We start from the raw sequence: 25,424 nt of genomic DNA, 5'->3' as shown, positions 1-25,424 counted from the left end.
AAAAGACTTTGCTTTGCCAAAAAAGAAAATAAGGAAAACAAAGCAGCAAGGGTAGAAAAGAAAAAAAAAAAAAACAGAGACACAAGAAAATTGAAAAAAATAGAGAGATAGAAGGATAGGATCAGATGGAATGAAGTGGAAGGGGAAAAAGAGGCGATAAGAAGCAAAAAATGGGTCACACTAAGACAGATCTTTGGCATAATTACCATACGATGCACGAGAAGGGGATGAAAGCAGACATTAGGACGCCAGAAACAGCTCATCCCTTTACCCAACATTTCCTATCATCAGCTAGGTGCTGGTTAGGCACCCCACTGAGCTCTTTTTCCCAATTCTACAGGAAGGTTTCTTGAGATGATCAAATGAAAAAAACAAGTGAGAAAATGCTTTAAAAATTATAAAATTCCAAAAGCACATCATTATTGCTATTAACAATAACATGAAAAGCAGGCCTCACGCCAGCAAAGCCTGGGAGGTCATACTTAACTTTCAGCGGTAAATCTATCTCCTGCTGGCTACTGCCTAGACCCACAACAGGAACGTGACTGGTCAAATTAAGTTAACATAACCGTAATGGAAAGCTATGGAGCCATTAAAAATGACAAGTATGTAGGTTCTCTGATTATGTGCCCCAAAATGGAAATACATGGTATACATAAGTATTTAACTTATGACATACTTATGAGAAATGATAAAGAAATAGAGGCACACTGCATTTTATTGCACTTAATTGTGCTCTGAAGACAACTGTGTGTTTTTTTTTTTTTTTTTTTACAAACTGAAGGTTTGTGGCAACCTATGCTGTCAGTTGATGGTTGCATTTTTTAACAACAAAGTATTTTTAATTAAGGTATGCACGTTGGTTTTTTTGTAAGAAAAGCTATTGCACACTTAATAGACTGCAATATAGTGTACACATAGTTTTTATGTGCACTGCGAGACCAAAACATTTGTGTGGTCACTTTATTGCAGTGGTCGGAAACCAAGCCCACATCTTCAAGTTATGCCTGCTCCTGGTTACAACTATTCAAAATGCATGTATGTAACCAATGAAAAAGATAAAAGTACATGTGGAGGGATATAACTACTGAAATTTATTGTGCATTAATGTTTTTACTTAAAGTTTTTTCATTTAATAAGGATATATAATAAAAATACATGGTAGTCTGGGAATTCCCTGGCGGTGTATCATGTTAAGGATCCGGCTTTGTCACTGCTATAGCTTGGGTTCGATCTCTTGCCATGCATGGGTGTGGCCCCAAAAAACCCCAAAATATGGTAGTCTGAAATAGCTTCCTTAGCTTTTGAAAGAGATGAGCAAGTTCTTACAACTTTCCCCAACAGTGCCTCTCCAAAGCATCTTATTATCTCAGTCCCTGACAATCCACCTTTTAATCTACAATCAGAAAATCACCAGTCGAGTCCTTATATTTGTAATCAGCTGCATTTGGTACCCTAGGGTATGACAAAATGGTTAAGTATGTGGATTCTGGAATCACACTCTCTGGGTTCAAATTTTGCTCTATCTTCCAACTTGTGTCATTTTGAGCAAGCGACTTAACTTTTCTGTTTTTCTTCCTGTGTCAATGGAGATCACATTAGTATCTCCCTTGGAGGATCATTTTAGTATTAAACAGCAAAGTACATTCTAAGCAATTAGCACAGTGCATGGCACATAATAAACCCTCAGAACAGTCATGTATTATTAGACACCATGAAAAGATCACTCACAGAGAATGTGCTAGGTAATGGGCAGAAACAACCAGCATGCCTAGGAATTACAACGTGGGAGATGCGGAAAGCAAGCTGGTCCTAGAAGGGAAGGAATCTGAATGAGGCTGAGAGGGACGGATGGGTAGGATTTGGACGATGAAACTTAGGTAGTAACTGCTACACGTTTCAGTGTGTGCCTCTTTCCTTCTTTCTGGTTACAGCCTCAGGAGCAGCTACAGCATGATGCAGGGTAGCACCAACCCACCTTCCCCACAAGTAGAAGTGGCTACAAAACAGAGGTTCCTACCTCTCTGGCTTCAACTCACAGTTGAAGGAGGCTGAGAGCTGGTTACCCTGGCTCCTTCTTAGTCCATAATGATGTTCAATTTGAACTGGCTTTTCTCATTACTCCGTGTTGCAGTCCTATGAGCTTATTCCAAAAACAAGGATTTGTTGTTCTTTTAGTCTGTGCATTTTGACATTTTTCCCCTTGTTTTTTAGGTCCTCTTTAAGAAATGATTGACAATAAATAGGCGAAATTTTGGAAGGGACCCAAAAGGTTTTGTTTTTAATGATTTGGGAGAAAAAAATGTTAACAGGTTTTCTAATCAGTCAGCTCAGATTCAGAGAGCAAACATTTCTCAGAGCCAACGTAGAGGATAATTACTAATGGCTTTCTGATGCTTTTCTGCAGTCAAGAGAGTGGCAATCCTGAGCCTTCTTGGTGTCCCCTCTGCTTGTCCACAGAGAAAGAAGAAAGGAGGGAAGGAAGCGAGGGGCAGGGGAGAGAAGGAGGAAGGAAGGAAGAAGTCCACAATCTGAACACAGGCTGATTATTTCATTTTACCTTAAGGGAGTGCCAACAAATTGTCCAATATAGTAACATCAGTTAGTACAGGGCTTCCCAAAGATTGTTCTGCAAAGTACTGGTTAGCTCTGCGAGACGCTGTCATAAATCAAGGGAAGGGATCTGTGGTGAAATGTTTGGAAAATCATGTCCAGCCCCCTTCATCTCAGAGGTCCACAATGCACAGCTGCTTATTTAGGGTTTTCAGAAATTCGGCAATAAAGAAAGCTGTTTTAACTAAGAGTTTCACAAATTCATTCAGCCAGGGGACTTTTTGCATGTAATACCTATTAACCATTGCTTAGAATTTGAGTACTGTGGAATACAATATGAAAATGCTCAGACTAATATTTCTCTGCTGACATTTGTCTTCTTTAAGTTACATTCTGGAAGTTTTTAACAAAGAAAACAAACCTTCATTTAAAAAATTACTGCTTGGAGTTTCCGTTGTGGCGCAGTGGTTAACGAATCCGACTAGGAACCATGAGGTTTCGGGTTCGGTCCTGCCCTTGCTCAGTGGGTTAAGGATCTGGCGTTGCCGTGAGCTGTGGTGTAGGTTGCAGACGCGGCTCGGATCCCGCGTTGCTGTGGCTCTGGCGTAGGCCGGTGGCTATAGCTCCGATTCGACCCCTGGCCTGGGAACCTCCATATGCCGTGGGAGCGGCCTAAGAAATGGCAAAAAGACAAAAAAATAAATAAATTAAAAAACAAAATAAAAAATTACTGCATAAACAAAATTTTAATCCCATAGAATTCTACCATCCTAACAAATCAGCTATTTAAAACTTTGCAGTCTTCACAGACACAGAAAACAAATTTTATGATTACCAAAGGGGAGGGAGGGATAAACTGGAAATATGAGATTAACAGACACCCACTACCATGTATGAAACAAACAGCAAGGATTCACTGTATAGCACAGGGACCTGTAGTCAATATCCTATAATAAACTACAATGGAAAAGAATTGAAAAAAGAGTATCTACGTACATATATATGCATAGTTGAATCACTTTGCTGCACACTTGAAGCACAATATTGTAAATCAACTACACGTTGGTTAAAAATAAATAAATAAGTAAACATTTGCAGTCTTTCCATCAACAATATTACTCACAGTATTACCTTCTTTTCTACATAAGAACTAAAAAGTACAGCCTTCTCATTAAACATTCCACAAAGCCCAAGGCATTTTTTTAAATGCATCCCCATATGGATATTTCTCCTTCATGTTTTCTTTTTTATTTTATCTATCTATTTATTTATTTTTTGCTTTTTAGGGCCACACCCGAGCTATATGGAAGTTCCCAGATTTGGGGTCAAATTGGAGCTGCAGCTGCCAGCCTACGCCACAGCCAGAGTAACTTGGGATCTAAGCCGAATCTGTGAGCTACACCACAGGTCATGGCAACATGACCTGTGAGCAAGGCCAGGGATCGAACCCGCCTTGCTAGGTTGGGTACTAGTTGGGTTCATTTCCGCTGAGCCACAACGGGAACTCTCATGTTTTCTTATTTAGTTCTCACCCTCTTCTGTGAACAGACTAAAAGTTTTAGCTGAGAAAGACACCTGGAGGAATTGTCTAGGCTTTGAAATTTGGGGATAATGTTGTTGAGATGTGGGTAAAATATAAAAATCAAAAATCTATGAAGAAAAAAACCTCAGAGTCCCTGTCGTGGCGCAGTGGAAATGAATCCGACTAGTATCCATGAGGATGCAGGTTCGATCCCTGGCCTTGCTCAGTGGGTTAAGGATCCGGTAATGCTGTGAGCTGGGTATAGGTGACAGGTATGGCTCAGATCCCGAGTGGCTGTGGCTGTGGCATAGGCCAGAGGCCACAAATCTGATTCAGCCTCCAGCCTGGGAACCTCCATATGCCACATGGCCAATCCTAAAAGAAAAGAAAAGGAAAGGAAAAAATCTGGCTTTCCACAGCCGTTAACTATGTCTGCTGCAACTTTATCCACTCTTGCCTCTTACCTCCGTTCACTTATCTTTGTTGAAAGCCTTCAGCTCTGGCCTAAACCCTACAAACTGTATATCTGCCTTGACGCGCTTGGAGAGAAACGTCCCACACATATGACACCTCCATACGTGATAACATGCTGAGGTTCTTGGACCTGTTCCCGGGATGTGTTTATGCTTGTCCGTGGGATAGATGAAACAGCTCAGTACAATTAAGAGGTCTCTGCTGATGATACCAGGTACAGCTCAGATAGAGAATAAATCCTGTCTCTGCAAAGCTCCCATACAGTAGAGGGAGCAAAGAGGGTGTTGTCCAGGGCTTCCTGAGCTGGACCTTCCCAAGGGTGGTGGAAATACACTCTACTGATGGCACTGCATAGGTGGACTACCCGCTGCTTTGTCTCTCTCCAGGGCTCCTCCTAGGAAAGACCTTCCTGAGTTTAGAGAAAAGTCCTTGAAATGTTTCAGGAGGTTAATTTATGACCTGACTGAAGCAACACTTTAGCTAAAAAAAAAAAAAAAAAAAAGACTTCCAGGACTTTTGATTCAGGGTAAAGTGAACATAGCAGATGAGCTCACGGTGGCCACAGTCAGAAAGCTGTGCTCACCAAGACCTTCAGCCTCCTCCTGGACAGCTACCCCTGCAGGTCCAATGACCCAAGTGGGTCAAGCTCAAATTTACTTGACCAGAAATCTTGAAATCATCCCCCAAAGCCCCTCTCTCTTAGCCCTCGGGGCTAAGGGATCACCAGCTTCTGCTGCTTCTATTAGGTTGAACCATATGAAATTGCCACTATTTGCCCTTGTATTTATTTACTATTTTGCCCACAAAACAGCAATCTAACAGGGGCCAACCTAATATATAATTAGTACTTAGGGAAGCCATGCCCCCACCTCTTCAACCTCTCAGCAATTTTCTCATCAAAGGGCTTCATCTCTCATCTGGATTCCTGCAACTCCCTCCGAAAGGTCTTTCTGCCCCGAGTCTTGTCTTCTTCTGTGCAATCTTCCACAGATCTTTCCCTTCACAAATATATAATCATTGACACTTCCCTCCTTAAAAACCTTCAAGAGATTCCCCACAGCTTTGATACCAAAGTGTGTTCTCCTTAAATAGAACATACAAAGGCCTTCATGATCTGCCCTGCTTTAGGTCTCAACATGCCTGTACTCAGGGCTGGTTTCCTACTTAACTCTTTGTTAGTGCAAGAACAGAAAATATTCTTTGGCCCATTTTCTGGAATGCTCTCTGCTCTAAATCTCCAAGCTCCTCAATTCCTACTCATGTTTCAAAATCATCTCAGTTATGCCATGTTCTAGAAAGCTTTCACTACCCACTCCACACACACACACACACACACACACACACACACACACACACCCCTTCAGTGTGGGTTAGGCTGCTGTCCCACAGGCTGATCCCATATCCACAGCAACATCATATTCAACACAGCTCTCCCACCTTGACTGCACTGTGTATTTCTTGAAGGGATGCACCACATCTTATTCATCTGGGCACTCTCAGAGCCTAGCACAGTGCCTGGGATGAAGCATGTGGATAATCAGTATTTGATGAAGCCATAAATTACTGACCGCATTACAATGTTACAGAAACAACTGGGTGGTGTTTGGAAAGGGCATGTATTTATTGAAAAAGTAAATTGTGGTTGTCAGTGTGCATCTCTGAAAAATTAACAACTGAAATTATTGGTCAAATTTTTCTGCAACAAATATTGATTCACCATTCTTAATTCAACAAAGGCTATCCAAACACTAGACAATGGGTTACCTTATTTAGAACCTTCACTTAATAGACTTAGGACAGCCAAGGTTTGTCGCTTTCAGCTTATTTTAGTTTTTCTAGGGCTGGGGACTTCCAGAGTCATTTAGCCTAGTCTCACTATTCTTTATTCGAGTGGTCCCTTATAAGCCTTAAAAAATTAATGCAACTCCTAATCACCTAATTTACCATCGAAGAGGGCTCTGGACATTGGAGAGAACAGAGCTGATTAAAAATTAAACTTTTCCAATCTCCTTATATAAACACTTATTTAAAAAATATGCCCCATGAGTTCTCGTTGTGGCTCAGCGGTTAACGAATCCAACTAGGAGCCATGAGGTTGTGGGTTTGATCCCTGGCCTCGCTCAGTGGGTTAAGGATCCAGCATTGCCACGAGCTGTGGTGTAGGTTGCAGACATGGCTCGGATCCTGTGCTGCTGTGGCTCTGGCCTAGGCTGGCAGCTACAGCTCTGATTCGACCTGTAGTCTGGGACCCTCCATATGCCGAGGGAGCTGCCCAAGAAATGGCAAAAAGACAAAAAAATAAATAAATAAATAAATAAAAAATATGCCCCAGAAGAAAAATTTTAGGGTCCACGTGCAGAACAGGTTGGAAATAGAAAAGCCACTATGGAGGTTCATCCTTCTAAGGCTTCTCTCTATCATCTCTGCTTGCTCCAGTTATCTTCCACGTGGCTGGCAGATCTCCTGTCTATGACATAGTCCTAGTCAAGACACAGTCCCCCATAAAACTCTCATGGTCCTGCTGCTCACAAGATTTAGTCCAAATTTTTCCACCTAGAACTTGGGGTTCTCCATACCCGGTTCCAACTTGAAGTTTCCAACTAGTTCGTCTAATACACCTTAATTCAACCATGTGCTTCAGCCAGGTTGGACCACTCTCACTGGCCATGAACGGCCCACATGTTCTACCCTCCGGGCCCGCCCCCTGATAGAACCCCATGTGGAAAGCCCGCCCGACCTCCCTCTGTCTAACAGAATCTTGGTTAATCTTCGGGAGGAACTGTTGGCCCCAGGTCCCCCACACACTTTCCATATCTTTTATTTCTCCCTCCTCTGAATTCCTGCAACCCTTACTGCCTTTTGGTGCTATTAACTCATCCAAAAATTGCTTTGCAGTATCTGCTCACTGTACTTGTATCTCTGGTTCATTTCCTTAAGCAGCCTGGAAGATCTCTGTGTCCCCTGAAACAGCAACTCAGCACCCTGAGTTTAACCATGTGCTTTAACAGTGTCAGGAACCTCTTAGCTCTCGTAGTAGCTGCTCCTTCATACCCTAAAGTGAGAATCAGTTGCTGAACTCAAGCTCACAAACTGTAAGACCAGTCAGATCCTGCCACTGCCAGACTTCTCTCCAAGTGTAGGTACTGGCCTGCCCCTTGCCCACTTCCCCAGTCAGTCCTGACTCCACCAGTGGAACTGGAAATTGGCTCCAGCCTCAGCTGTGGGGTATTGCCTTAGTTTCAAGCCTGAACTCTGCTTTTCATTGCTCCTAAAATGTCTGCATCCCAGAATTTTCTGGCTACACCCTAGGAAGACAGGTCAGTCTTCCTAGGGTGTAGATCTTTTACTCAGTATCCAGCCTTTTTTTTTTTTTTTTTTTTTTTTTTTTTTGCTTTTTTGGGCCACATGTAGGTTCCCAGGCTAGGGGTCAAATCAGAGACACATGCCCTGGTCCACACCACAGCTCACAGCAACACCAGATCCTTAACCCACAGGATTGAACCTGTGTCCTCATGGATACTAGTTAGATTCATTTCCACTGAGCCACAGTGGGAACTCCTCCAATATCTAGTCTTTAGCCAAGCTCATGTGCAAAAAGAAATGGATCACCCAGAACTGTGAGATCCCAGCCACACCTGAATCATTCTCATTGGCTCGCTGTGCGGAATGGGCCCATGGAACTATGATGTAGACAATTGGCCACACCTCCTCCCCGCCCGCCTGGGAATAAGCCCTACAGCCAAGTCAACCCTTCCAAGTGACTCCAACCAGATTCTTCAGCTTTGCCTCCTGCCCCGTGGATCCCAGAAGGCCTCCCAGTCAAGCCCTTCAGAGCTGTGACAACAGCAAATGCAGGCATGTCGCTTCAAGTTTCTCCTACAATTTGGAGAAGGGGGTCAAGAAATACATAATAATCCAATAATCTGTAAATTCTCCTCGCCAGACTGTAAGCTCTTTGAGGGCAGAGCCATTATCTTATTCGATCTTTTTTTTTTTTTTCTGGCAGCACCCATGGTATACGGAACTTCCTGGGCCAGTGATCAAATCTGTGCCACAGCAGTGACAACACTGGATCTCTAATCCACTGAGCCACCCGGGAACTCCATTATTCATCCTTTTTGGGGGGGTGGGGGAGGAATTGTGAGCATCTGAGCATTAGTAGAGATGCAAAGATAACTGTTGTATGAATAGATGAATGAACACAAACCATGCATGGCTCCTCATCATTATCCAAATTCCAGGCTGCTCCCCTCATTTCTTTCTTTTTGAGACCTGAGTTCTAATCTGAGAAGGAAAAATCCCCTTTTCTGAAACAACTGACTTTCTCCTGGGTCAACCTCTCTAAATGTTTGCGCCTGGGGCTGATGGCAAAGGTTTTCCACTGCAGACAGGAGGGAGACCGGAGAGAGGCAGGAGGGAGACAGCCTTCAGAGTGAGTGTTTGGAAAACACTTCTTGTTATCCTCAGCTGAAGTGCACAACAAGCACACAGGGAACCATCATCAACACTTGAAGCTTCCTTCGTGTGAGGGTCTATGTTTTTTGGGGGAATTGCAAGAGTGTTAGGAGAAGATTCCACTTGAACCCGCAGGTACTTACTGGATGTCAAAGAGGAAGCAGTAAAGTGAGTTTTCAGACAGGAGACAAGTATCTCCCCAAAGACAGCTCTTAAACTGAGGACAAAGGACATGGACAAGAACCTTCCGAAGCCTGACATGAAGAGCCCCAGCCTTTTCCCTGTGCCTTCGGCCAGTGATTTCTGAGACCATGAAGGGGACTCACTCACCAGCACAGTAGCCCACGAGGTTGAGGAACTGCTCCTCCTTACAGCTGGTCCTACAGGTCCCGCCAGCCAGAGGGACATGCGGGTGACAGGAGAGACAGTCAGAGTCCAACGGGCCGTGGCACTGCCGGCAGGTGGGGTGGCATTCTAGAAGGAAAAACAAGAACCAGCATTGGCATTAGCAGCGCAGCACGTACACACATGAAATATTTCATGTGCTCCACAAACTACCTTAGGAGCAGACCTCAAACACTCATCATCTTTTGAAGAGTCCTGAGCAAGCCTGGCACACCCTTAGGCCTGACCTAAAGACGGCATTTCTGGGGTCAGTGAAAACACACTCCAGGAGCAGAATATGGAATCTAGGGCCATAAAAATTAGAGGAATTGACTGCTCAGCATGGCCATCCCCACCTATGTAGGTAAGGAAGTTTAGATCAAAGGCACACGGCAGAGAGCAAGAGGTAGGTCTCTCTCCCTCTGTAAAACACGGTGATTCAAAGAGGGATGCAGGGAGAAGAGGAAGACATTTTGGGTCTCAGAAAACCCTGGCAGGCAAAGGGACACCATCCACAGCAGGAGAAACTAACCCTCTCACCTGAGTCTGACACCAGCCGGGCTCTCCCTCAGGCCACAACTTGGATGCCTGTTTTAGCAACGATGCTTAATTAAAATACAAAGGACCGAAAAAGGCCTCTTTCTGGAGGTTATCATGAACCAGGTTTGGAGGTCAATTCCTTGGGCAAAACTGGCAAAGCTATGTTTTCCCCAGAAAAACCCACCAAATCACTAAGAGGCAGACACTGCAAAAGAGCAGTGAGTCGCACGTGGTGTAGGCAATAAGACAAGGATGGCAAAGAATAAAAGAAGCTTGCAGCTGCAGCTACATTTGTGCTGCCAAGGTGGCAGCGGGAGTCAGCATGCGGAAGGAGATTGAAGAATTTCTCTGCCAAGGACGAGGAGGCCTAAGCCTGTCTGATTCCAAGAGGTGGGGAGGGGAGGGCCCAGAGCTGGCTAGAGCTGGCTGGAACCGATGACCAAGAAGTCCCTTTTGGCCCAGAGCTGGTAGAAAGCAAAGGCACAGATTTCCACTAAAGACTAAAGTCAACTGCCTCTCACATCTTCTGGCGAGAGGCCAAGAGAAGATAAGGAGTTTATACAAAAAAAAAAAAAAGCAAGCAAGCAAGAAAATGAACTGCTGATTAGAAAGCTAGCATTAACCATCAGCCCTTCCACATTCCTGAGGCTCTTAACTTTGCAGATGCCTGCCCAAAAGATACCAACACTCTCAGGATGATTTTCACCTCCCAGCGCTTCCTCTCTGCCAGAATATTTCCAGTGACCTTGGTGCCCTGCTGCTCGTGGTACCATCCATCTGCTGGCTTCAAGCGGGCAGAAGCACAGGCAGTGAAGAGTTCGAGCTCCTCAGACTTTTCTGCCCGAAACAATTTTCCACACACAAAAACCAACCAGTCCAGGGCGACAGCACATAAGGACAGACCCCAGTTTTCAAGGACAACCCCTGGTGACAAAGAAACCAGGAACGCTCCCCACTGAGCTTGATAGAATGTTTAAAGTAAAGCTACCCATTAGGGGCCTACAGAGATTAAAAAGCTACTTGGGAGAAGAAAATTCCAAAAGAAATACCATATTGATCTTCAATCGTCTAAATTTGTGTTCACATTACATTTCGTCTTTGGAGTTTGAGGCTAGATAACTCTAACAACTCTTAATTTATTTCAAAAATATTTTATACATTGACTACATGTTTTCTGACTCCAGAAATACATGCCAAATCATTTCATAATGATGGCCTTTTTCCTATAAGCTGGACACAATAGTCTATTTTTGGAAATAAAACCATAATCATGATAAAATGTGTTTTATCTTTTCTTTTTTTCTGTAGCTACAAGAAAACACAGTGCTACAATAAGGTGCTTAAATTTTAGTACTTTGTCAATTCCAATAAAACCCTTCACTAATCTGAACTGGTAATTTCCAGAATCTCTGTCCCTGAAGGTGCTCTTAAAAACATATTGGACTGACATGTCAAGGAAGAAAATAAATACTTCTCCCTCCTTTTGCTCTATTAGGAGCAGCCAAGGGGAAGCGGGGCTGAGAACTGTGGAGCTGACACTAAAGGCCTGATCCTACACAAATGCACTAGAGCTTGCAGTAGCCCATCTCCGTGATGATGGCCACTAAATCCATCCCTCGCTATATGCAGAGGGTAAAGCTGATTTTAATTTTTCATTTCACCCACACTTCCTGTTGGGTGAACAGAATTCACTTGTTCCCCTCACTCTGTCCCTTTACTCTTCCAAGTTCAAGACAAGGATTTACAGCCCAATTCTGGTCCCCTGGTAGGATGAGTTTTCTAATTACAGAGCCTGGTTGCATTAGGAAGACGAGATGTGGGCCCAGGGAATACGCCCCAGCATGTTACATACTCACCTGTACAACTGCCTTCCTGGCTGAAGTATCCATCTGGGCATTGGGAGAGGCACTGCCCATCCAACAGCACATGGGAGGGCAAGCAGGCGGTGCAGTTCTGCGGGCTCTTCCCTGCACACCCCAAACAGGATGGGTGGCAAGCTGGAAGAAAGAGAAAGCAGCGGAGACAATCAGGAAGGTCGCCATTCCACAAGGACCGCAGCTCCGTCTCTCCCGTTAACATTCCTGCATCAGGGCACGTTCTGCACTTTTACTTCGTTTTCCGAAGGACAGAGCACCCATCTCACACAACACCTTTGCAAGGACTTATTCTACGAAGCAAGCCTTGGTAGAACCCAGGTTAAGAAAGCATTAGTGCCACAAAATAGAAATAACTGCCTGCAGAGTCATCCGTTCCTTTCCTGCCACCTGCCCATTCTCAGAAAATGTCAGATTAAGAACAGGAAGCTGCAAAACAGGCCTTCTCCCCTGAGGATAGCTCCTCCACCACCCCTGTCAAAGGGCTGCTCACATCAAAGCGGAAGGTGATGGAAGCCTTACTTATTGATTCCACGGAGGTTTATATGATGCCTACTCTCTGATGGAGGCTGGACAGCACAGTCCAACGTTTTGAGCTGCTCAAATTGCTGCATCAACAGATACACCAGCAAGTAACTGGAATATGGTAAATGGGAGATGGCGTATAACAGAATAAGAGCATCCACCACAACGCTCTGTGACCCTGACTAAGTGGTGTCATTTCTCAAGGCTCCTGCTTCCGCACGTCCGTAAGAGGATCTAAACTATAGGTGCTGCATGGTGTGCCGTGGACACTAATGTGGTTGTCTACCCTGCCTCACTTGTTTCTTCCCACAGAAAACCACAATCAAGGCTCCTTTGGCTCCTCCCACCCTCGTGCCTCCCTGGGTGGCCCCTGCGGGATGCGCGATGCCCTTCCTCTTGGGAACTGTGAGTAACAAACTTCCCTACAGCAATCGTCTCCTGATCTGCTGGCCTCGCTTCACCTCCCTAAACCTACAATTTGAAACAGCCAGTCATTCACCTCCAATCACTCATGGATTCCTTTGTTATTGAGCCTCAAGTTGGGCTACATGCTGGACAAACAGCTGTGAGTCAGACAGTGATCTGGTTCTTCCTCATGTGGATGCACCCGTGCATTTCAGGCCAGCTTCTGTCCAATGGACAAGACTCAGCAACTCCAGGGAACCACTCTCAGTCTCCTCTTGGCCTCCTCTGCCCCCTCTATCAAATATCAAAGACTTAAAGGCTGGCAGCTTGGAAGAATGAGAAGGGATGTAACACCACTGGGGTCTCCATTTCTACCAATGCCCAATGAAAATGTAAATTCCCATCTTTGGTTTATGTGGGGCTGATATAAGCTAGGCTATCCTGGTCCAGTCGTACTGGTGGTTGAAGTAGGAAACTCCCAGTATCTGGCTGGTATATGACTGCTGCCCTGAGCCTTCTGGTGCTCCCTTGCAGCCTTGGTCCCACCCGACCCCCCTGCCTTGACCATAACCCAGGGTTAACACTGGTACCAGGAGCCTGTGGGACCCTGCGCCTGAGCTAAGGCCAGTACCCACTGGGATTGGGCAGTACACCCTGCCTTACTGGTTGATAAACATTTGATTATCGTCCCTCGATAACGCTACAGAGCTTTATATCTACTCAACTGTATTTATTATTCTAGGAAAACAGAGCCAGAGCTCCAGTTTTTTAAATGATTTCCTTTTTTTTTTTTCTTTTTCTTTTTTTTAAGATTGTGCTCTCATAGCACAAGTCACAGGAGTTTTTTTCCCCAAGTTTTTCAGAATCACTGAGAGAATATGTCCTCTTTAAAAAACAAAACTGAAGGAGTTTCCGTTGTGGCTCAGTGGTTAACGAATCTGACTAGGAACCATGAGGTTTCAGGTTCGATCCCTGGCCTTGCTCAGTGGGTTGACGATCTGGCATTGCCGTGAGCTGTGGTGTAGGTCGAAGACGAGGCTCGGATTCCGAGTTGCCGTGGCTCTGGCGTAGGCCAGCGGCTACAGCTCCAATTAGACCCCTAGCCTGGGAATCTGCATATGCCACGGGAGTGGCCCCAAGAAATGGAAAAAAAAAAAGAAGAGGTAAGAAAACATTATTATAAAAGAAGGATATGCATTAGCTCATTTAAGACATGTTTAACACAAAATGAAACAGCATGTAATAGAAAGGTGGCAATATTTCAAAAAGCAACTGAATTATATTGTCAACACAAAGCCTTCTAGGATGATCTGGGGCAACAACATACATCTATATGCTTAAATATATTTATGACAATATCAATATGTTTATACAAGACTTTACAAGATTGCCAAAATCCCCAGTTCTTCCTGTTTTACCTCCCTAATAACTAGAAAATCAAAGCGTATCACTGTGGAATTGAAAACTGGGAGATGGAGAATTAATGCATTATGAGCACACAACCTATTTCATCCCATTTGATCACAAAATCAATGTGATAACCTGGCTCGATGTGAATAAAGGTTGTTACTGAATTATATAAAACAAGAAAGCAAGACAAATGAGTTAGAAGGTTGACGGGCCAGGAGACAAGTCCCTTTGCCACTCACTAGATTTTAGAAGAAGTCTCGCTAAATATCCTCACGGCAGGCTTTAGAACTGCCCTTATTGGAATTGTCTAAGAACCAAAGAGATAATGGGCTAGTTAGTTGCCATGTGGCACAGAAGCGTAAGGACAGGTCACTAAGGGTACCTTGACCATCCTCTCCAAGTATTTTTTTCTCTGTGGTTATTTCTGTAACTACAGGTTTCTGCATCTTTAAAATCAGCTCATGAAACTTCAGTTTAGTGCTGGTTTTACAAATGTCGACACCATTTCAGTGCCTTTTATGAGGGTCTATCATTCTATGGAAGCTGATTTCATAGCAGAAGTTCTGGTTGGAAGTCTAAGATCCTTCAAGGAAGACTAACTCCATTACAGGGCATAGATGGAAAAGATCTGAAAAAAAGTTCTGAAGAATTTCTCCACGTAATACTACATTTTTAGAGAGCGGCTTTCCAGTGGATGGCTGAATATATTTCTGAAAAAGCATAACTGAGCCGCTTAAGCACTAAAAATGTCGGCACTTGAAGTGTCCTCGGATGGCTGTAAATTCCAGTCAACCTGACTCCGGTAAAAATTTCACCTAAAACAATGAAAACATAGCAATTATTTGTTCATTCCAGTTTTTATTCAAATTTCAGACAATGGACTCTATTATTTGTTTTTGTTTTTTTTTTTAATAATATAAAAAGTGGGCCAGCATCCCTATTTTCCTATCATGTAAATTTTCTTGACTTTCCATATCAAAGCAGATTTTGGGGTAGATGTCTCTTGAATGACGATATAAACAGCAACATCCTCTAGGATGGGCAGTAGGAATATACTGTGATGAGGGATGAACACCCCAAGAGTGAAGTTCAATAAAATCACCCTCCTTTCCTCACCCTTCGTTCTCTTTTCCTTTCTCTTTTTCTCTTCTTTTTCTTTCTCTCTCTCTTTCTTTCTCTTTTTATCTCTCCTTCTTTCTTTCTTTCCCTTTTTTTTTTGGCCAGTGTCCATAGCATGTGGAAGTTCCCAGGCCAGGGACTGAACCCACACCACTGCAGTGACCCAAGCCACTGCAGTGACAACACTGGATCCTTAATCCACTGTGTCACAAAAGAACTCCTTTTTTTTTTTTTTTTTTTTTTTTTTTTAATAAACATGATTGAACCCCCCACCAGACTGGGAACCCTTTAAGAGTGAAAGTCACATTTTCCCCATCTCTGTGATTTCCCGAAGTACTGTGAGAGCCCCTGTCCCAGGCATGTCACAAGTTCTCATAATCGAGTTCCTGCTGACTGAGCGGGACCAGTGGGGTGGGTGGGGAGGCAGGGGATAGCACCTGTTGCCTTTCTCTGGGATCATTTCTTTTCAGCCCTTCTCTGTTGACGTCATGAATACAGTGGCTTTCCAAAATTGTACCCTCTGCCCTTTGGCTTCTCCCTCTTGGGCAAACGTCTCCGTAGCCTTAGTGAGGACCTCCAGACTGGCGAGTCCCAGATTTATGTGTACGGCTCTGACTTTTACCCTGAACTCCAGCCACACAAATCTAACTACCTAGAGGCTATCTCGATTTGGAGTTTCAAGGGTATCTCATTCCCCAAACACTACCATGATCCACTTCCAAGCTCAACCCCTATCTACTTAATGTAAATTATGGCATCACCTTCTTTCCATTCAAACTGTACTCATTATTCACCCCAAGCCACATCCTACCCCCTGCCTGGCCTTTCTTTTGTGTTTGAATCCCTCGTGCTGAAAACCCTAGACTTCTCCTTTTCCATCACCGCAACACGCCCAAGATGCGTTGCTTTTTATTTCTTAAATCTGTCAAATCTATCACAACTTAACCATCCCCATGACCCTTAATGTAGACCCTCGGCATCAGCCATGATGTGGATTAATGCTGCAGCTTCCTCACCAGCCCTACTCCATGTCTCCCCTGTTAGCTGCCCCCCGACCAGATTGATAGCTGTAAAATGCAAAAAGACCAAATTATCCTCCTACTTAACATCCTGTTGTGGGTTTTCCAAAACCGACAGTGTCAACTCCACACTCCTCAGCACAGCACATACCGCCCTTCATAAGTGGACTCACCCCCGCGTCTCCAGTTTCCCTCCCTACGACACCCGTGTGGCCTTGACACTGCAGGAATACCAAGTGCGTGGGACTGCTCCAAATGCAGCTTCTGCTTCCCTGGCCTGGAACGCCCCTTCCCACCTTCTTCCCTGGTCAACTCCCATTAATGATGTGGTTTTCCCCCTGCAAGTCTTTCCTCAGACCCTCTCCGCTAGACAACCTACCTCCTTTGTCTGTGTTCTTTCTGTATCTTGTGCCTACTGCCATTACAACATGTATCATGTTCTTTTAATTACTTGTTTGATGTCAGTCTCCCCCGCTTGATCTCGCTTTCCTTAAGGCATGTTCTATATCATTTTCATCTTTCTATCCCTAAAGTGTAGCACACCCATGCTATAAAAACAAGATGGGGAAAGTGAGGAAGAGTGAACACTTCCAGAAGGCATGCATTTGTACAGCTTATGTCAGCACTCTAGGGACTACATTCAAGAGAGCTGCTTCATAGAGATGCCACGGATTTGATTCAACTAATGCAAGGGAATCCCAATTTCATAACTGGTAGCATCCTTGTAAACAGAGCATGCCAACTCCTGCCCATTTATTTCTTAAATTAAAATTCTGTGCCTTGGGGCCTTTGGTGAATCTTTGGAGCAACTAAATAGATCAAAATACCACAAGACACGTTATTTCTTCCCATTCACCCAAAGCAAGTTAACTAACTAAAATAATCAGTGAATTTTTTTATTTAAAAAAGAATGCAAGGGAGTTCCCATTGTGGCTCAGCAGAAATGAATCTGACTGGTGTCCATGAGGACACAGGTTCGATCCCTGGCCTCGCTCACTGGGTTAAGAATCTGTCATGGCCATGAGCTGTGGTGTAGGTCACAGACCCCGCTCAGATCTGGCATTGCTGTAGTTGTGGCATACACCAGAGGCTACAGCTCTGATTCAACCCCTAGCCTGGGAGCCTCCATATGCCATAGGTGTGGCCCTAAAACAAGACCAAAAAAAAAAAAAAAAAAAAAAAAAAAAGAATGTGACAGGAGTTCCCAATGTGGCACAGCAAAATCCAACCAGCATCCATGAGGATGGGGGTTCATTCAATCCCTGGGCTCGCTCAGTGGGTTGGGGATCTGGTGTTGATGTGGCTGTGGCATAGGTCACCAGATGCAGCTCCAATTTGACCTCAGCCTGGGAACTTCCATATGCCCCAAGTGTGGCCCTAAAGAGCAAAAAATAAATTAATTAATTTTTAAAAAAAAGAATGTGACATTCTGGTCCAAGATGGCAGCATAGGAGGCTCCTGAATTCACTTCCTCCCAAGGTCACACCAAACCTACAGCTACACACAGAATGATTCCTTATGAAGGAAATCCAGAAACTAGCAGGGCAACTCCTACACATTAGGTGAGTGGGGAAAAACACCCATGTTAAAACAGGTAGGAAGGTCGAGACACACTCTTTCCGTAAACCCTACCCATGGAAGAGCAAAAGCGGAGAACTCACAACACCTAGCTTCTCCCTGAGGAGTGAAGGATTTGGACCTAACATCTAGCACCCCAACTTTGAGACTTCCACCTGAGAAATGGGCCTCCAAAACTCTAGCTCTGAAAGCCAATGGGACTTGAATCCAGAAGACCTGTGAGACTAGAGCAGATAAAGAAAGGCCTTCCAGGCTCACTAGAAATTGGGGTGGCCTCTTCCCAGAGCATCATGCAGAGGCTTTGGTCAGAAACACCCAGACTTTTCCCAAAAGAGATATATTTGCATGTACAAAAGGCTGCAGCCTGAGGACCAGGCTTCTCCTTTAAAACACACATAAAAGGCCAGTGCCTACAATCCCCTTCTGAGCTCTGGGAGGCAGGGGGACACCAGAGTCACACGCTCCCTCTGTCCTGCTCCAGTCACTCTGACTCCCTGAAAAGAGCCTGTGTGCACATCTGGGGCCCTTTGGCTGCTGCCCAAAGGACACACCCACTGGTGGCCTGACGCTGGTAATCAGCAGGGTTGGATCCAGGGGTTCGGTGGGACAGTAACGAACAGAAGAAGAGTCCTTAACCTGCCACCCCCTCGGGGCTCAGTGCAGAGGGAGGGCACAGGAATGCCCAGCTGCCAGTCTTCCTCTGAAAGAGGTCCACTTGCACAATTTAGAAGCTGCTGCCGGAGAGTCTGGCTCCAACCAGCCTGATTCCAGGTGCTAACTGAGACCCTCCCCTTTGGGACAGGGCTTGGCACACCTTCAACTACTGGGAGCCACTGAGAACAAAGAAAGTGGCTTGGATAATCACAAAAATGTGAGAGACAACCAAGAACTAGAACCGGGCTGAATAAGATTCAGACACAGACTGAGACGAGGGGAGACAGCGGAGGAAGTCAAATGTACACACTTCCAGGTATAAGACAGGTGAGTTCTGGGGAGGTAACACACAGCATGGTGACTAGACTTAACCATACTGTCTGGTAGATATCTAAGTTGCTAAGAGAGTAAATCGTCAATGTTCTCATCTCAAGGAAAATATGTGAGGGGTTGGATGTCAACTAAACTTCTTGTGGTGATCATTTTGCAGTATAAACGTATATCAAATCCCCATGTTGTACACTTTAATGCTATATGTCACTTCTATCGCAATAAAACTGGAAAAAAAATAATGGATGCCAAACTTGTATCGCTTTTGTGTGATTGTGCCCCATGCAATAAGATCTGCCTAAGGACGGAACACCATCTCCAAGACTGAAAAAAGAAGGCTTGGAAAAATTTAGTGGCAAAAATTTCCCTGATGTTTCCCTGAAGTGATCATTCCAAGTATAATGAAAAGGCAGGGATGCAGGGATGGGGGCCACTGGCATGTTTATTATCTCTGCATTCTTTTTTGAAACACAATGTTTCTAGGGATGTAACTGTAGAAACATCACTAGGTAGGTAAAATCCATTGTTGGACTACAGAATTTATGTTTTAAATAAAACTTATAATTACCTCAAAATCATATTATTTTGAACCCTCTTGCTGAGCTGTGTGGGAAATTTTTTAAAAATTCATTAATTTGTCATAGAATAGTGGAATCGTGGCTAATCTCATCATCCTAGCCATGTTCATGCCCCACCCTGCTCTACAACTGCCAAACTGTTGACAAGGTGACTGAGCTGGATCATTAATGGCGATGGCCTGGCCTGAAATGAAGTTGCAAAGCTCTAGGGTGACATGAAGAGCAAGGATCTAGGTTGGAAAGAAGAAACTGTTTCCTAAGCAAGGATGTCCCCTGTTAGAGTCCATGATCTCCCACTGCTAAATTATTCTTTAGGTGGTTCCTTCTAAGCCTTATTTTTATTTTTATTTTTAGGCTGCGCCTGTGGCATGCAAAGTTCCTGGGCCAGGAATAGAACCCAAGCCACAGCAGTGTCCCAAGCCACAACAGTAACAATGCCAGATCCTTAAGCACTAGGCCACCAGGGAATTCCTCTGCACCTTTAAAATGGGAATAAATATAAATTCACAGGATTTCCAATCAAATTCTTCATTGTAAGGAATTTTATCAACTAAAACGTGATGTATGTGTGTGTGTGTGTGTAAAGAACTGTAAAACCTATGCCAAAATATTAGAAGATATTCTCTCAAGATAGAAGGATTATGTAGGTAGGATTACAGATAAGATAAAGGACACCTAAAAGTTAAATTTAAATTTCAGATAAACAGTGAAAAATATTTTACAATATCTCAAGTAATATTTGGGACATAGTAAACATTTTTGGGGTGCTAAGTGTTTTTATTTCCTAATCCTATACTCACATCTTCCTAAGTTACTAAGAGGTTTTTCCTTAGATGAAGAATAGATCATGATTAAAAGAAAAAAAGAGTAGACCACTGATCTAGTTAGACAGATATTCAGCAAATAAAAGTGATCACATTTTTCTCCTCTGACATTTTGATATGATAAATTATCTAATAGGTATCTTAATACAAATTTATCTATCTATCTATCTATCTATATTTTTTGCTTTTTAAGGCTGCACCTGTGGGCATATGGAAGTTCCCAGGCTAGGAGTCAAATCAGAGCTGCAGCTTCCAGCCTATGGCACATCCACAGCAACACTGGATATGAGCCACGTCTTCAACCTACCCCGCAGCTCACAGCAAAGCCGGAGCCTTAACCCACTGGTAGAGGCCAGGGAGTGAACCTACAACCACATGGCTACTAGTCAGGTTTGTTAACCGCTGAGCTACAATGGGAACTCCTATCTATATATTCTTAACATAACTTTATACAAATACTAAAACTCTTGATACGGTGCTGAATTCAATTTGATGTTTTTAAAGAGGCCTTATCTAAAATCTACAGGTTTTCTCTTTCTAATGCTCTAATTTTGGCATTAGTGTTATTAGGCTGGGCCAAAATAAATAAATAAATAAATAAAGTGTATTCTAAAATATTTTACCTTCTATGCTCTGGCATTTTATAATATTATATGATTTATTTATTTGGGTTTTAGATGGTCTAATAACTCACACATTAAACTGTCTAAGCCTAGCAGTCTTTTAGAGGAAGTTCTTTAACTTTTTCCATGTTATGTATGACTTTTCATTTATTCAGGCTTTCTATCTCTTCTTGGGCAGATTTTGACAATCAATCTTTTTGTTTAGAGTAATTTGATAGAGGCTTTCAAAAATTTTACCATAGAATTTCATATTAGATTCTTTAAAAAATTCTGTATTTTGATTTGCTAAATCTAGGTGACCTAGTAATAGCTGTTTTTGTTTTCTTCATCTTTATTTTTAAAAAGTTTCTATAATATGCAAAATACATGCAATAAGAAACAAAATTAGGAATTTAAAAAAAAACTGCTATTGTACACCAGTGATATGATAAAGTGATATACTTATCGTTCTTTCACCAGAGGCTTTGCTTACTCAGAGGACCAGGAGCAGGTAATAAATGTGGATGCTCAGACTCCACCCCAGACCTATTGAATCTGAATTCACACTGTAACAAGATTCCCAGGAGATTCCTATGAGAAGTTCTGCTCTACAGAGACCTAAATTAAGAGCAAAGTCTTCAAAATTGTTGAATCCTTTAAAAGGGGAAAAAAAAAATTCTCAACAAGAATGGAAGGAGAATCTGAGACTGAGTTGAGCAATCTGACTTGAACTAGGGACATGCATGGGGGACAGGAGGCCTTACAGTGACAACAGCCCAGTGCTTCCTCTCATCCATCACCCTGGGCCGCCATGTTCAGCCACATGGGCTGCTCCATCACTCAGTGACGCCAGGAGGCACCAGTCCCATAAATTACCGTGAGAATGGTGCCCCTAGGGTTGGGTAACATAGCAGCCCCTACCCAGCTCTACCGTGGCGACCTCATCTAAACTCACATGAACTCACATAGGCATGGAAAGTCAGTGGAGAAGATGAATGGAAAAGTGAGAGCTGGTCTCTGATCTTGTTTTGGAGGGCTTGGGTTTTTATTAATTTGTTTTATTTGTGCAAGGGTGTTGGCAGGTGTTTCGTAGGTTTTTCATTTATTTTAGTAACTACAATCTGTCAATGCTAGTAAACCATCACTTAAACAGGTGAGATGAACTCTGGATAAAATTATAAAAATCCTTCTTTTAGGATTGAATAATCTTCTTTTTTTTTTTAAAGGTTCCTCATTTTATTTTATTTTATTAATTTATTTTTTTTCTCCACTGTACAGCAAGGGGATCAAGTTTTCCTTACATGTATACATTTTTCCCCCACCCTTTGTTCTGTTGTAATATGAGTATTTAGACATAGTTCTCAATGAATAATCTAATATTCAAGCTACTACTCATTTACTAAACACGCACAATTTTGGTTGACTACTAAAATGCCTCCATATTATCTTTTATGATTAATAACAGATTTTATTTTGCATTAGCAATTTTAGCCACACTTGGGAAACATAGAGGCCATGGGAAAAAAGAAATATAAGGTCAAAGCTCCATCTTTTGAAGTACCGAAGTTCATTTTTGAGAATGAGCCAAAAACACAGGCCAAACACAGGTAGGTTTCTGTCCTCATCTCACCAAAGTGCTTCTGCTTTGCGGCTGACTTCAGCCCACCCCCTGCTGTGGGTTTCACAGTACAGACCACTAGCCAAGGGTACACAAGGGTATTGTTGCTACTGTTCTACTTCATTTATTATTATCTATTTCTCACACTAGAATATAAATTCCACGGGAGCAGGAATTTCATCTGGCTCATTCCTGAGTGCATCCCAAATGTCTCAACAATGCCTGGCACTCAGGGGACACTGAGTAAACATCTGTAGAAGGAATGGAAAAAGGTAGACTGTTCTCCAGCTAATAAGAAACAATATCCTCTTTGGTCACTGTGTGTTAATTTTATATTTTTTGTCTCCCAATCACAGACTTGGGTCTTAGTCAAATATCTTGAGCAAATCTGCTTCATCTTCCACTAGATAATTCCTGGTGTGTCATGTAGCTCAGAGTAGAAACTTTTATAATAACTTCTGACAATATTCAAACTCTAAGTGAATTGCTTCTCCCAATAATGCGTCTGCCTCTTGCTTTCATTAGCTGCAGTAATATTCTAATCACTCTGTGCTGCAGTCTCAGAGAAAGGAAAAGGGAGAGTTCCAGAAAATGTAGGGTTTTTTTTTCCCCTTCTTCTTCTTCTTTATAGAAAAGCACTTGAGATCAAAAGGGCTGTAAAATCGACTCTCAATGGCAAACACACATAGAAACTCCAGCTCTCCAAAATGTTCTTTAAAGAGGCAAGGCTAGTTCTTGTGTGTGTGAGAGAAGGAGGGCCCTATGCAGTCTCACAGGGCTCCCAGGCCCGAATTCAGAGACAACGCTTCCCAGAATCAAAAATGGAACAGATTGTGGGAAGGCGGAAAGGTTGCTGGAGATACAGGATGAGTGACGGGAACACATCCACCAGCATGCTTGATACTCAGGTGTGGCTGGAAACAACCGGTGGTCGAGTTCAGTTTCCCAACGGACTTTTGGGCAACTCAATTAACCTCTTTCTATTACATTCTCAGCACTTATAAATTGAGTACAACAATCTACCTAGCAGAGATTGTGCGGGATTTGGTAATAAATATGAGTAGAATGCGATGCATGTGATGTGTAATAATATTATGTTAAATTAGCATAAAATCACGAGGCTACGAGACCCTCAAGGGGTCAATCTAGCCTTTTCACGTGGGGCCATAATTAAACCATTCCAGAGGGATTAGATTCTAATCCTTTGAAAAAGGTGTCTGTATACAGGGATTCCCAGAACGTCCGCCTCTGTTGAGGATAGTTTCTCAAACTTAAAACCTCTCAATCCTGCAGCGTAGCAATGCTGTGCTTTTGCCCCTTCAGCGACTGTAGCATAGTAGCATCCTGGGGTAGAGCACGGATGCTGGAGTCTGGCTGACTCAGGTTTCCATTGGGCTCTACCCGCCTCTGGCTACATGCCGTTATAATTTGCCGAGCAAATTATAGCCTTAACTTTCTCCAGCCTCACTTTCTTCTCCTCTAAAACAGTTGTCCCACTCACCCCATAAGGTGGGTATCAGGACCAAGGAACAAAACCAATAAGGCACTTCTCACAGTGTCCACATCATGGAATGCACCAAATCAACAGAAACACTATTTTCTGGCTGAAGAGCCCTGGTTACTCCAATTTTTATTAACAATGTCACTGTAAAAATGTTAATCATTTTTGTATCTCTTTTCTGAGCCCTCTCCAAATCCTCTCTTTTTCGTTTTTAATATAGTAGTCAAAATTGTAGGAAGAGGCTAACTCCACTGAGTAGCCTGGGAAGATTTCTTCTTTATTTCTTCTGGGATCAGAATGAAGTCAGTGTGGTGTGTGACCTGGGAAGGCACTGGGACTCTTAGCAACAAAGTCTCCATGGTTGTTAAGTGGTTGTGGAAACAGTCAGGAGAATTCAAGCCACAAAAGTCTGGTCAATGAATACAACAGTAGACACCAGGCGTAAGGGTGAAAGGGAGCAGGACCCTAGGGTCCTAACCCCACCGTGACCTTGGCCTGCCTCTTCTCTGTAGAAAAATTTTAGCCAAAGAGTAAGTTTAATCAGAGAAATAGAGAAATGTAGGAGTTCCCGTCATGGCTCAGTGGTTAACGAATCCCACTAGGAACCATGAGGTTGCAGGTTTGATCCCTGGCTTTGCTCAGTGGGTCAAGGATTCGGCGTTGCCGTGAGCTGCGGTGTAGGTCGCAGACGCGGCTCGGATCCCACATTGCTATGGCTCTGGCGTAGGCCAGTGGCTACAGCTCCGATTAGACCCCTAGCCTGGGAACCTCCATGTGCCTCGGGAGCAGCCCTAGAAAAGTCAAAAAGACAAAAAAAAAAAAAGAAAAAAAGAAATGTAGAAGCTAAGGAAAACCATCAAACAAGACCAAATAATAAGTTTAGTCATTTAATATAGCCAAGGACTTTAAGTTATTCTTCAAGGGCTATACAATATTCTGAACTGTATCCTGCGAGCTGTTTTGTAGACACTGAAACCCTCACCAGGTGGAAGAAGTTAACTACATGATGACCAGACTGTAGCCATGTCATAATATGCAACAATTCCAAGAAATGGCCTCAAAGAATGGGAATAAAACTGACCCTAGAGCTGAAGATTAACTATACTTAAAACCACCAAGCAAATGCTGGTCAGACCACGGCATGATGGTGGTGCAAGGTGACTGTCAGCGCTGACCATGCTGTTTCTGCATGCAGCCCCTCCCTCCACCTACACACCCCTGAAACCCCCCTTTTCAAAGCTCCTTCCCACTGACTGTCAGTGGGGAGTCGCCCTTTGGACATGAGTCCACCCTCTGGCCCAGTTGCCAACTTCCAAAATAAAGCAAACTTTCCTTTCCACCAACTTTGCTTCTCGAGCATTAGCTTTCAAGCAGCAAGCACCCGGATCCCACTATTGGCAACATGGGGAGTAGAGACCCTCCTCCCAATTTTGGCGCCATGGAAACCCCTTGCCACCTG

At 43.4% G+C, this 25,424-nt stretch overlaps 1 protein-coding gene across 3 annotated transcripts in view; it reads right to left on the bottom strand.

Moving 5' to 3' along the window:
- The window catches only part of FRAS1 (Fraser extracellular matrix complex subunit 1), a 453,363-nt gene that overhangs the window by 173,126 nt on the left and 254,813 nt on the right, over positions 1 to 25,424 (bottom strand). For all 3 annotated transcript variants that reach the window (XM_013978814.3, XM_084972579.1, XM_021100604.2), the window contains exons 19-20: positions 11,785 to 11,925; positions 9,335 to 9,478 (exon numbers count right to left, since the gene is read on the bottom strand). In XM_013978814.3, the coding sequence (XP_013834268.3) occupies positions 9,335 to 9,478; positions 11,785 to 11,925 (285 nt within the window). The remainder of the gene's footprint in view (positions 1 to 9,334; positions 9,479 to 11,784; positions 11,926 to 25,424) is intronic.

The sequence above is a fragment of the Sus scrofa genome, chromosome 8 (genome assembly GCF_054392235.1).
Source record: "Sus scrofa isolate SSC_HxYL_T2T_F1_AM1 chromosome 8, Sscrofa_HxYL_maternal_Yorkshire_Landrace_v2.0, whole genome shotgun sequence".
NCBI classification, from domain to species: domain Eukaryota; kingdom Metazoa; phylum Chordata; class Mammalia; order Artiodactyla; family Suidae; genus Sus; species Sus scrofa.
The sequence above is the reverse complement of the archived record's forward strand: the minus strand, read 5'-3'. Positions and strand labels throughout refer to the sequence as shown.